Consider the following 14,068-nt stretch of genomic DNA (forward strand, 5'->3'; position numbering starts at 1 on the left):
GGAGTAGGAATTCGTCGTCTGCAAGACGACGCCTTCGTGCTCGCAGTAGTCACTCAGAGCTGTACTACCGAATTTTCCACCCTGGTCCGAGTGCAGGCGCTGCACAAAGTACTTCGGATACTGTGTCTTCAGCTCACGCAGGAGCTTGATCAGAAATGCAGCGGACTCTCCTTTCTGTCGCAGCAGAAATGCCCACTTGTATCGTGACACTTCGTCGATCACAAACAGAAACATGGTCGCACCACTGGCAGTTTCTTCAGAAATGGAGCATAAGTCCATTACTAGAATGGGTAGCGGTTGAAAGTCCCGCATGGGCCGCCGCGCATAATGCGTCCATGGCGCTTTACTCGAATTCCACGCAACATAGTCGTAGGTAGACAGGGGGTTCTTATTTATATTAACACCAAGGTCGATCTTGTCGCTCAGCAACTTCACTATCTCCATGCTCATGTGTCCAAAGCGCTGGTGAAGCACCTTCATCATGTCATTGGTATCTTCTTGCGGCTTCTGCACAGCGTTCACCAGCCTGCCAGGTACATGTGCATCACGTAGTCGGTAGATGTTTTCATGCATGTCAAATTTTAGCGTGATTTCAGTCTTGTATAGCCATGCACTGCGCTGGTCATCGGACATCTCAACCTCAAATTGTCCTGTCATCTGCATATATCCAAGGCTGATAATGTTCACCCGAGCAGTCGGGCTATACACCACGTCATCCAGCAGTCGATCCTCAAAGTCTCCGGTTTCCTGGTTAAGCACACGCAGGAGCACAGACCCGCACAAAGATGCGTGTTCAGAAGTACCGTTAGCGAAATCCAAACGACCAGGCTGTCCCTCAGAAAATGATGTGAACAATGCAAGATCATTGCAAATATTAGCTTAGGGACCAGAGTCGACAATCCACTCAACTTGTCCCTTGCTCCTCTGCATACCTCTGTTTTCGACCGCGTTGACCATTCTTGACTCACTGCTACGGTCAGGGTAGCCACGGCTGCGTGGCGACACATCGCGTTCACGACCCCGCTCAAAATGATCGCATCCTCTAGGGCCTTGCTGCGGCATCGGCCCATGACGACCAAAAGAATATTGGGGCTGTTGCCACGGTCGTGGAGATTCTGGCGGTCCACGTGGTGGAGAACGACCACGCCAATCATTGAATCGTCCATCATAGCAGTCATCACGTTGCGTCCATACACGGCCTTCTTCGTATCCTCCGCCATAGTAGCCAGTACCGTAGCCTCTACTACCATCGTAGCAACGCTGGTTCTCGAAACGCAGCCCAAATCGGTCATCCCCGGATGTAGATGGGCCCACTCGTGACCCACCTTCAAGACGCCTCGGCTCAAACCCTGCTCCATGCGAGTCCCAACATCTTTCGTCATCCCAGCGCTGCTGGTGACCTGGAGGCCCGCTCGACGTCTCTTCCTCGTCACGGCTTGCTGGCATTGTTGGTGAATACACAGGAGATACCGGCGGTTTGGTAGTATTGGCAACTTGCACCGATCCCACGAACGACTGCACTCTTCTCTGGGAGTTTCCATGCTTCTTTTGCTCCAACTCTGGCTTAAGTGGCTTCCCAGTGATTTCCGTACACTCTGCATACCAATGGCCCATTTCACCACAATTCCCGCACTTGCTACGTGCTTTCTTCTTGGCGATTTCCTCAGTCTTCGAAGCTGCTCGCTTCTTCTTATTGGTGCTCTTCTTGCTGACTGCATTCACGGTCGCAGCTCGTGAGGTTTCGGGTGATCGCTGAAGACTGGCGACCTGCAGTCGAGCTTGCCCCGCCTGTCGCAGGCGACGCGTAGCATCGGCACGTGTGAATGTGCGTCTGTCGTTCTTGCTACACCATACAGTGTGTTGCTCTGCAAGCGCTCTGAAGACACGCTGAGAGTTGGAGATCAGAAGACTTGCGTGTTCCCACTCATACATTTCGGCGTTGGCCTGCTTATAACGCCGAACCAACTCCTCACTCGCAGTTTCATACTGATCTACCGTCTCACCGGGCTTCAGCTCTCGGTTGAGTAGGTCACACAGGATGTAGTCGGAGTTAATCCCATCACATCGAGTGAAGTAAGCCACAATCCACCCAAAAGTAGAGACGGAGCTTCCATCTCTTCTCTGAGTTCGTCCCAAAGTAGAGACGGAGCTTCCATATCTTCTCTGAGTTCGTCAACCTTGAAGAGATCTCGTAGGTTCATGTCAAGAGACAAAGCCATAGCCGTGAATGCCATCACACGCCGCGTGTCGTACCAGCTATGGTACTTGGGGTTCACATAGCCAAGCTGCGAGTCGTACCTCTCGCTCTCGTACGTTGTCGCGTCAATCTTGCACAGCGAGAACCGCAAGATCACCTCGCTTCTCCACCGCGCGAACACCTCCTTGACATCCTTCAGCTTGGGCAGCACCACCTCCTTGCCGACCATCTTACTGGTCGCGTCCACGAGCTCAGCGTCGCTGTACCGCGTACTCAGGCTGTTGTCCAGGATGCTTGTACCGTGTGAAGATGCTCGGCTCTCTCCGTCGTCCGCGTGTCCAGCGTCGCTCTCGTCAGGTTCGCTAGGCTCACTCGGGTATCCCTGGGCTCCTGGAGTCTGCGTTGCAGCTTGTGCTCTCTGCTCGACTCTTCGGTTGTTTTCTGGACTGCCAGGAGGAGCTCTCTCACTTGCACGAACAGTATTGACCAATCGACGGTGTGCATCTTGTAATAGTAGGGTCAATAAAGAAACGCCGTTCGGAATGTCCGCAAGTTGACGTCCAAAGTCTACAAGTTGTTCTTGATATGTCATCGTTTCGGAATTAAGACTTTCACTAGCATTTTCTGCCGCACTTGCATTCTCGCTTGGGCTCATAACCTGAAGTGAGCTATGAGAGCTCACCAGTTCACTCTGACTGCGTGTGACTGTCACGTTGACACCACACCGCAGTCAGGTAGTAATAGAAAGTAGGAAGCAAGAGAAGCACGTATGTGCCGAGGCTCAACCAGCGGCAGGTGACGGTGAAGGTCTTGGTCGGAATCTGCACTTGCTCTTCAGAAGGCAAATTCTCGAGTGAGTGCAGTTCCGTGCCAGTATCACCACCACACCAGCACTAAGTTGTATTAGTACTCAGCACTAATAGTTTAAGTACATCTATACTAACACTAAGTTGGTCATGACGTTGCACAAGTCCACGCGTTGGCAGCACGAGCCAACACACAACAGACCGACGCAGTCGTCCATTGCGTAGCTGCAACGTTCGTGTGCTTGTAGAGATCCGCACGATCTGCACTCACCAGCACATTGTATCTCACATCTATCTGTAACAGCCAATTGTCACGCATACGTAGCCATATGCGAAGCTGTCATAAGTGACTTCTGGATACTGAGACTGAACATGTGAGCACTTAAAATATTACGTACAGTATTATATTTAAAAAAATAGTAGCATGGTTACATATAGTTTATATTGCTTCGCTTTAAATAAAAATATAAGCCCACCGCAGCGCAGCGAACCTCTCTACACCAACAAACCAAGCCCTTGCGTCCGCAGAGCGGGCGCCCAGAGCGCTAGACAAAGCCATTAATAGCACGGTGTCTGTCCGTCCGTCACACGAAACGCTCAGATTTTTGAGCTTTATCATTGGCTGACGAGCGGAGCGAAGGCGGCTCCAATTGGTTAAAACAGAATTATGTGGCTTACATCAGTAAATTCATGTGGTTCACAGAGCTCATATGGAGATTTGCACAGGCATCGTTTTAATACTACGAAATTTTTATTATTGGTAATATTGCATGTTGCTTTTAACCCTTATAGCCCCTCTGTTTATGCTGTATTATACAGCAAAAGGAATAAGCTTTCCTATAGTATGACGGCGTACCTGTGTGAAGTTTATCTGTTTGTAGCCCCCTTCTAGCAATCGAGCCGGATTCTAGTACAATTTATGATGCTACCAGTAAATGCAAGAGTCCTAATTGGCTAGATTGATGGATACATTTTGTGCAAAATCGTGAAAAATGTCTGTAGCACTCGTTACCCTTTCACACTCGATGTACGGAAGTCGTCGTGGCGATTCGCGCCAAAACTGGTGGCGTGGAGAGCGCTGCAGCTACCCCGCGCTTTCCGCGGAGAAAACTTTTGCCCATTTGTCAAGCAAAGACTTGTGTAAACAACAAATGGGCAAAGTTTCCTCCACATTAGATCAGAGGTGAGCTACTCGTCATCTACTTCCTGCAGCTTTCTTTTCCTGAATCTAATTTTCTTTCTCATGTCCGGTGGGATGATGGTGCCATTCTTCCAGGTGATATGCCATGTCTGATGGCACGTGTCGGTGTTGCCTCGCTCCTCTCTGCGAACCTTGTTGCAAAGAGCCACGCGACCCCCAAAGGTAAGCGAGCATTCTTCACAAGAGTACGGCGTCTCGAAGCTGCGATATTCCTTGTCGGAATAGGCCGAACATACTTTGCATAAATACTGACGGACTTTGTTCTTGTAGGTTTCCGCAGTTTTTGTCAGCACGTGCGGTTGTCCTGCCAGTGGGGTCGAAAGTAAGTTTTGGGCGTGCATGTTGCCTTGAAAGTCCACCTTTTGCTGCGCAAGCAGCTCCACGTGTAGCCGCGCCAAATAGTCAGCATGGGTGGGAACAGGTTTGCCTTGCTCTTTCATCACTAACTTGTGGATAATGAACCCATTGACTAATGCCATGTCAACGATACCGAAAAACAGGTTCTTGTAGTAGGATCGATGGCGCAGTGCTTTCTGGATAGAATAGCGGTGAAGTCGCAGCTGATCGTGTTGGTCTACTCCTCCCATGCCTTTGTTGTAGATACGAACCAGCTCGGGGCACGCAACTTCAAGAGAGACGCCATCCCCCTTACGCTTTCGCTGAACAATAACCCGTCTCGTGCTGCATCCCGTTGCCATGAAGTTGACGATCTTTGAATCCTTCCAGCTAGCGGCGACCAACCCTGGGATCCGTGGATTATACGCGACACGGTACGCTCCGCGCTCAATTTTGTTTGCAGGTTGCTGAGGTTGCAACTGCTTTTGCTTTTTCTTACTGGGGAACTGGATCCGCTCGCTCCAGCCTTTCCGATTCACGCGTGTTGTACCTACTGTGTAGATTCCCATTCTCAGAAGGCGTTCGGCTAGCTGCACGCAGGTGTAGTAGTTGTCGGTGACGACTAGGCGCTTTCCAGGCTGCCCTCGCAACGCTTTGGTCAAGTTGCGGATCACCGCTTTCGAAATAGCTGACTCGGTGTCTTCTTTCCCGCGATAGATCTCTATTCTGTATGATTCACCATAAACACACAGCATTAGATACCATCCGCGCTCTGCTGTAGGCTACATCATAAGACGACTTACCGAGAACAGTATGCTGTATCAGAACAGCAAACCATGTAAAACTTGGTTCCCCACTTCGTTGGTTTGTCCTTCATGTAGATTCGCATCGGGTTGTATTGATGCCTGCTGCCAATCATCCCTTCATCGAAGGAAAGCGTGGAACCCATTCGGTATCCGTTTCGAAAGGTCTTCTCAATCATCTGGAGGACAGGACGCAATTTCCAAGCTTTGTCTTTCTTACGCCGGTCGTTCGCATTGTCATTGAAGTGTAGATAGCGCGTGATCTCCTCAAATCGCTTGCGAGTCATGAATTTGCCGAACGTGCCTCGTGGAATTGCCCCATTCTCAGACGTCGACCAGTGATCTCCTAGTGAACGCCGGTGGGCGCACAGTGCACGAGCTATAAGCAGTGCAATGTAGTGAACTATCTCGTGAGCTTGAAAGGGTTTCACCTTGCTCAAAGTGTCTTTGATATCCGATAACGACTGGACTCGACTATCTGGGTGTGTAAGTTGCCACTGTTGCTGACGGCGTTGCTTCTGGATAGCGACTTCATCTACCACACTCGCACGATATCGATTGGATTCCTCAGCAATTTTGGTCCACATCAACTTCGGCATGAAGTAGTAAAACATGGCAAGAGGTGACTCCGCATACGTTCGCGCAGACTCCGTTGGACCCCACCGGCCATTGTACAGATCCGATGCACCATCTACTTGCAGGTCTCCACTGTGGTCTTGATCGTATACAACCCACGCAGAAGAAACCGCCTTCAATTCCGCGTCACGGAGAAAATCAGGATTGGCATTGGCATTTTCTCGAGGGGACCAGTCATCATCAGCAACATCCTCGAAGAATTCGGCGTCATCTAATCCGTCATCGTTGTCGCTCAGAGCATCCTCGGCGGCATTACTTGCCAAGCCCACTTCCGTGTCCATTACTTCGTGAATATAATCTTCCGTATCAATCTCATCAGACTTGTCGCTCTCCGAGTCCGAGTCACAGAGATTGGGATCGTCTGCATCCGCATTTTGAGACCATTCACACTTGGACAAAGCGAAAATGAATCCATTCGAATCGTGCATGTTGAACTCTGCAACGTCTTCAAGCTCGGGCTCCTCACCTTTTTCCTCTTCCTCTACTGCAGCATGACCTTCTGCTGTATCAAGATGCAGAGGCAGCGTCATTGTGTTTTCTTCTGCTGTATCAGACAGGATAACACTCGAAGCTTGTGCTGTAGAAGCCAGAGTAACAGGACGCACAGTCAGAGCTTGTACAGTAGCATCCCGAGTAGCCACACTCGCAGTCCGAACTTGTGCTGTAGCCGGTCGAGCAGCTGCGGTCGAGGGCCGAGCTTGTGCTGTATTAGCCGAAGTAACTGGACTCGAAGCCCGAGCTTGAATTGTACTGGCTACAGTGATTGCCGTCGCAGTAGAGGTCGTCGTAGCTGGCACGTTCTCTTTAGCAGGCGGGGTAGTCGTTGGTGCTGTCTCCCTTTCGACGCGATCAGCTGCGGCAGAGGTGGGCCTATCATCGCACGCTCCGCTGTCTGCAGGCGGTGCTGTCAATGCTGTCGACGAAGGGGACGGAGGAATAGTTCCAGCGATAACACTATACTCTAACCAGCCACGCTGTCGAGCAAACTCCAGTAGCGCTTTCTCGCCTGAGGGGACAAATCGGTTAGTAAAGTTGTTGTAATCGATGCAAACTAGTGGTGCGAGCTGTACCGGTGAAGTAGTCGACGCCATCCTTTCCTTTCACGCTTCTTCCCGGGCGGACGTAGCGGTGGTCACTACTTAGGCCGGTGGGGGGCTTCGGTGTCCACCCTTGCTTGCAAAGCTCTCGCCAGAGCTGCTTGAACGTTTTTTCCATGCTGTTCGAGTTGGGCGGAGCGGGGCGGAGGGAGACCGAGATTTCAAGTGTAGTGGGGAGGGAGCGGGATAGCGCGATCGACACAAACCTCTATCCACCCGATAGCATCCGTAGACGGGCTCCTCTAACCCCAGATCAGTAACGACGTGCGAGAAACCAGTCACCGTTAGGATTTGCAACCGACCAATACAAATTCCAGTATGCGAAAAAGTTTGATGTTTCATTGTTCGCTGCATATTAAAACCTCTTATAATACTTATGCTGTATTATACAGCATACAGGACTAGAAGGGTTAAATACAACGCGCTCTTATGACTTAAATCTGTAGCTAAAAACCCATAAGTCATTCTTTGATTTGCAGCACAAACAAGCATGCCCAACCTCCCTCTAGACGGTCTTTGAATAGAGCCCACCTCGCAGAATTGTATCACTAATGCGTCGTGGCTGAGCAGCAGCGCCTGAAGACTACGAACGGCATCAGCCACCGTCTGCGTATTGGGCGGATACTGCAGGCAACTGACACGTAAGATAATCTTCATGAAATCGGTGAGGTAGAGTTTCTTGTGACCCAGTGTCACAACTTACTAGAGCGAATTGCTTCATGAAGGCATCGCGAATTTCCTCCGTGTAAAGGAATCGGTTCTTTCGCATCCTTCGGGGCCACTGGCTGTATATTCTCCTGCATTAACATGTCCACAGCTTTGACAGGCGTATCACAAATATTGACTAGAACAACACAAATGGGAAGTCAGTCACGCACTATATCGTAGACATAGGCAGAAAAGAGGTAACGTACTTCGGCAGTTCCAAGAACTAGAGCTGTGTGAGGCTGCGGTCCCGGTTGGCCTTCTCTTAGCTTCTTGCATGAGCTCGAGGCTTGCAGCTACTGCCAGGTCGGGCAGTGAGCAATGCGCCGACGTCTCGTGCAGTATCCTAGCTTGTGCTGGCACTGGCAGTGCAGTAGTGCCGCAATGCTGCTCAATGACCCTCAAATGAGAATATTCTGTCGGTTTTTTTAAGTAGTTTTGAATTTTGAATGGAATTTCGGACGTTTTCTGGAAGTATATTAGACAGTTTTAAATTAGTCCAAAACCATCCCTACCTGGAATAAGAGCCTCAAAGAGAGCCTGCGTTGGGTCTCTGTACTCTCGGACTTAATTGGGTGGAGCCTCCAAAAGATATGACGGAGCCGAGGTCCTTGAAGATACAAGCTCCCCTATCCCTGGGCTCGTAGAAGGCTTGGTTTCACCACTCGGTCTGGAGCATTACCAACTCGGCACAAGCGTCGAACAGCTTCATCGAAATATCGGCATCGATACGGAGTGGAGAGGCAGCGGAGGCTCCACCGGAGCCTGTACGCTCATACTTTACAGTTGCTTTTTTTTTTTTTTGCATTTCACAACCTTAAAACGTCGGTAAGCTCAGTGTTTTGTTTATAAAGAACAACTCTGCAAGCCCTCGATTGAGCGCCATTTTAATGTATTGTATCCAAAGATCAAGAGTTGAGCCAGTTGTTGGGTCTTCGTCCGGTTGTGCAGCTTACAAACTTCAAGTGATTTGAACTCCTGTGTATAGGCAGCCCAGTCAAAGCCATTTTCGAGCAGAGCTCATGACAAAGCCGTCGGGGGCGGAGAGGCAGCGATCGCTCTCGTCCGCTAGCGGTGGAGGTGTTGGCCGTGCCCCCACGACCAACTCCCGTGGGTCCCTGCAGACGTCCAAGGAATACGTGGCCCGAGCGCAGCAGTTCGCCGATGCCCGCGTGCTCGAGACGCTCCGGAAATACCACAGCAACAGGGCGGCTGCCTCGTACACGTTGGGAGAATCACTGGGCGTGGACCGCTCGCAGTGGAAACTCGCTAAGGGCGGCGGTCGTCACCACTCTATCGCTTGCTACAAAAAGGTGTCGTCCAGGGGCCCGTTCGGCGGTCTGAGGATATCGCGCAGGGACAAGCAGAGCCAACACGCAGCTGACATGATGCGTATGACCATGGCCGCCAACAAGAGCGCGCCGTCCGTGTTTGTCTCGGAACAGGCTGAGCTACTGGCCATTGGAGTCGTTCCTGGTTCACTGGAGGACGTGCTGCACGGCACTGTGAACCTCACACCTGAAGCCATGCAGATCGAGAGTGCTCACGCCCAATGCGACCTGCTGGACAGCCGCGTGCTGGCTGCACTCGTGGCTCCCACAGCTAGTTCACCATTCCGCTCTCTCACTCTCAAGTGGGCGCTACGTCATCATGAAGTCCTGTCGAGGCACCGAGACTACGTATACCTCGAGGCCACGGGAGTGGTGCGGGACCCCCAGGACAACGGCGCAAGGGTAGGCTACCGCCTTGTACACTCTGTGACACTGCCATCCGCTCCAGAGCTGGCGCCAGAGATGCAGATTGTGCGTGGCCACTTGTCATTTTGCTATCTGTACCGACAACACAGCGATTCTGAAGCTGAACTCTTCTTTCACGGCGGAATTCTGCCACGAGGTGGCGCAAAGGACCGTCTGGCCTTCCAACTAACAGCAGAGGTTGTGCTGGCCTCGCCCAGTACGATCGAGTGCGCCATGATGAAGAAATTGGCCTTCTCGCTGCGGACCAAGCAGCCGGCAGCTCTCCGTCCGCCGTCCCCACCGCTGCATCACATCGATGACGACCTACGGCAGACTAACGGCGGACGTAAAAGCTCATTCGGTATAAGTATGTTCCGTGCGTCTATGACGTTTGATAGCAGTCGGAGTAGTATTGTTTTTGGAGGGGGGCAAGGTGTCAGTCCGTGTCGTGTGTGCCGTCGTCCACTTCGGGCTTTCTTTGGTGGGAAAGTGACGAGCTGTCAGCTGTGTAAAGAACCAGTGTGCAATCGCTGCAAGGTGCATAAGAAGGTTTTTGTGTTTGAAACGGGGGTCTTCCATCCTCAGAAGATGGACTTTTGCTCCGAGTGTATGGTGAACACAAACCGACTGAATGCTGGGTGGGTAGCGTCGCAGGAGCTTACTGGCGCTGCTAACAGAGTGCGCCTGAGCGAGCGGAGCAGCTCGTCGGAGGAAGAGTGTGGAGTCAAGTCGCAGATCGGCTTGGGGGCTTCATGGCACGGTGGGATGTCGCGCATCGACGAGGGCCGCGCCACCATGTCAACAGACGGCCCGATGGGGCATTCAGCTCCTCAGTCTGTCGTCTGGCTCCCCACGGACCATCTGCACCCTCGCCTTACGTCCGTTGACCCCATGGACGTGGAGATAGAAGAGCAGAGCGATGTGGATGGGCCTCAGTATGGAAGATACGATCGCATCGAGGACGACAGCTTTATCGATACGGAAGCATTCGTGACGCTGGACGATGACGACGACCGCTTTGACGAAATTATCCCCATGATTGACATTCCGTCGGAGGGCGAGGAGGACGAAGTCGAGAATGAAAGCATGCTCTCGAGCCACGCAGTGGACCTCGTGTACGTCTCGCAGAGCTCGTAACTAAAACAGACCACCAAGGCTTCGGAAAAGACGGTCTGTACCTCTTATTTAAGCGAGTTTTAACAACAAAAAGTAAACATGTTTTGCCACCAATAGGGTACGGAGTACGTATTCTTTCCATATTAGGCCAATCAAAACAGTGTACAGCTCGCGCAACATCAGTTCGTTCTCCTTTTGACGGCTTCTCGGCGAGCTGCGTCGTTCTCATCTTACCCCCCTACTGGAGTCTGGTGTCTGTCTGTCAGTCCGTCCGTAACGGGCTAGGGTTAATTAATGTAACGCAAATACGCGCGTTCTACTGGCTGCCGAGCGCAGCGAAGGCGGCGTCGATTCGCTAAAAAGCTGTCGAGCGCAGCGAAGGCGGCCCCCATTGGCTAAAATCAACATTGTGTTTCTTACATATTATATGTGGTCTACACATCGTACTTAAAAGCACTGCTTAAATTTCATTTTGCTCTCATTTTCAGCTGCGGTTCGCAAGGCCACGCAAAGGGCGCTGCCTGTGTACGCGTTAGTTAGCATAATTAAAAGGCGCCGATAAGCACACACGTACTATATCGTCGTAGGAGATGCTGACAAAAAGGGTAGGCTTTGGTGACTTATATTTCGGCCTCAATCGAAACTTTAGTACTTATTGAATATAGAATGATGTTTTAGGCTTCGTAGCACTGTTGTACTAATTTAACTTACAATATTATTTTGATTAGTACAATAATCAAGACATTTCATATTTTTGCTTGCAGTTATTTGTAGTAGTAGTATAGATAATAATTATATTAGCGTTTAATAATGAATAGCAATTGTATTACTATTAATAATAATGTGAAAACTTTAAAATATGACTATTGTGGCTTACACCCCTGCACCCCACACTGCCTCCGGGAAAAAGTGTCATCTTCCTTTGTATTTGCGCGCGTAGTGTGCGACCTTCAGATATTGTGCGAACTTTCCAACAATATATGTAGCGTACATCAAACAAAATGGGAACAGCTATTGTGTTTAAATTAGCGCGGAGGCACGTGACTAAGCAAGAGCTCGAAGCTCGAAGGAACACCGACCCACACTATGTAGGCGATGGGATAGACGAGCAACACGAAGCACGGAGGGCCATGGACGATGCTAGAGGACTTAGCCGATGCAATCCACGATGATTTAAAGGTAGCGTGAAAGATGGAAGTGCACGCAGCCATGAAAAGGACAGAAGGACAAGAATATGACGGGACCGTACGGGCCACAGAATGTGACTTAATACGTAGACACCCCAGCATGCCGAAATGCACGGGCTACGAAAGAGCATGCACGCTCGAAGCCACGGTAGAACACGTAACGGTAAGAGTGCGCGGACAGAAATTCTCCCATAGCACCACGGTTGAAAACGGAGCACATTCGACCGACCAAGCATGAAGCCGCGGAAGACCATTAACGGGAGGTTGTCGAGTATTGAAGCACGATACCAGGGTAGAGCCGGAGCTCACTGGGGAGCGCGATACTACTGTAGATAGCGAAAGCTTGGACGACAGACCAACCGCGACACCAAGAGATAGCACGATAGCATGGACGATGGGACAGCCACTAATACATGGGAGAACAAACAGCCACGGGAACTCACTGAGCACGATAGCACTGTAGAAATTGAGATCGCCGGGTCACTGAGGACGATACTTCATTAAAACACGTTTACCCGGACGGCCGACCAGCCACAAAATCGCGGGGAAACGCTTCTGGGGACCACGATTGCACACCGCGGAGCACGGAGCCATCGTAGAACGCGATACCTTTGGCAAAACATATATATTATGCGGTCACGATAGCATATACAGCATAACCACATTGCGATTGCACGATAGCGCGATAACGCGGTAGATGGAGCCACCACAGGGGTGCGCGGCACACAGGTGACAGAAAACTTCGGAAGATCACTCATTGGCGAGGGTACCAGAAATGGAACGCGACCATGAATGATTATGGACACGAAGCCTGTGGAATCCACGTAAACCCTTGAGAACACAGAATATCTAGCAACCACGAAAGAGGGTCGTACTACGGGAGCGCATGAAACTAAAAGAGCTAGCACACAACCACTAAGCACTGTGAGAGAATGCGTACACAAATCCAGGACAATCACTAAGCAGCGTGTGCCACGGGTGAGCAGGGAACCACGAAGCCAGGAAGATCACGGAAAAGCGCCGGTCACTGGAGAACATGACATCCAACCTGTAGTACGGGGTAACGGAAGCGTACCAAACAACGATATTATACGGGTCCACATGAGACTACGGAATGGTAAGTGGTTAGGTACACGAAGCCAAGACCTACTGAGGTAAACGAGGCTAACAAAGTACGCGACACCAAGAAGCACTTAAATTTGAGGTTACCGCATCTCCAACAAACCGTGCCACTCCGCCGCGTAGCGGCGGCGAACGGCTAGTCTTACCCCCCTACTGGAGTCTGGTGTCTGTCTGTCAGTCCGCAATGCCGGGGCTAGGGTTAATAAATGTAACGCAAATACGCGCGTTCTACTGGCTGCCGAGCGCAGCGAAGGCGGCGTCGATTCGCTAAAAAGCTGCCGAGCGCAGCGAAGGCGGCCCCCATTGGCTAAAATAGGCATTGTGTTTTGTACACACTGTATGTGGTCTACACATCGTACTTAAAAGCACCGTTCAAATTTCATTTTGCCCTCATTTCTAGCTGCGGAGCGCCACGACACGCATAGGGCACTGCCTGTGTACGCGTTAATTAGCATTAGTGGAAGGCGCCGATGTGCACACACGTACTATATCGTCGTAGGAGCTGCTGAAAAAAAGTTTAGGCATTGGTGACTTATATTTCGGCCTCAATCGAAACTTTAGTACTTATTGGATATATAATGATATTTTAGGCTTCGTAATACTTTTCAAATAATAAAACTTACAAAACAGTTTGCGTAGTACTATATAAAAGATTTATATATCATATTTTTGTTTGCAGTTATTGGTAGTAGTAGTAGTAGTACACATAATTATTTTATCAGCGCTCGATAATAAATAGCAAATGTATTACTGCTAATAATAATGTGAAAAACTTATATGACTATTGTGGCTTACACCCCTGCACTCCACACTGCCTCCGGATAAAGTATTATCTTCCTTTGTATTTGCGCGCGTAGTGTGCGACGTTAAGATATTATGTGAACTTCCAACAATATACGTTGTGTACATCAAACAATATACGTTGTGTACATCAAACAAAATGGGAACAGCGTTTGTGATTAAGTTGGCGCGGATGCACATGTCTAAGCAAGGACACGAAACACGAAGGAATACCGACCTACACTATGTACACGATGGGATAGAAGAGCAACACGAAGCACGGAAGTCAGGGAAGCGAACTAGAAGACTGACGGATTTACCGCAAATTTCTGGTGTACTGGCGGGG

At 50.3% G+C, this 14,068-nt stretch overlaps 2 protein-coding genes across 2 annotated transcripts; one reads left to right on the forward strand and one right to left on the reverse strand.

The window, feature by feature from the left end:
* Positions 1–7,671: 7,671 nt before the first annotated feature.
* On the reverse strand, positions 7,672–8,493 carry PITG_09746 (uncharacterized protein; the record flags this gene model as incomplete). Its single annotated transcript, XM_002903295.1, has 4 exons — positions 7,672–7,682; positions 7,780–7,920; positions 7,991–8,168; positions 8,464–8,493. 4 exons carry the CDS (start codon positions 8,491–8,493, stop codon positions 7,672–7,674), a joined length of 360 nt encoding a protein of 119 aa, XP_002903341.1.
* Positions 8,494–8,803: 310 nt separating this feature from the next.
* Positions 8,804–10,683, forward strand: PITG_09747 (uncharacterized protein; the record flags this gene model as incomplete). The annotated part of the gene is made up of 1 exon (XM_002903296.1): positions 8,804–10,683. One exon carries the CDS (start codon positions 8,804–8,806, stop codon positions 10,652–10,654), a length of 1,851 nt encoding a protein of 616 aa, XP_002903342.1.
* Between the last annotated feature and the right edge of the window lie 3,385 nt (positions 10,684–14,068).

The sequence above is a fragment of the Phytophthora infestans genome, genomic scaffold (genome assembly GCF_000142945.1).
Source record: "Phytophthora infestans T30-4 supercont1.15 genomic scaffold, whole genome shotgun sequence".
Classification (NCBI taxonomy): Eukaryota; Oomycota; class Peronosporomycetes; order Peronosporales; family Peronosporaceae; genus Phytophthora; species Phytophthora infestans.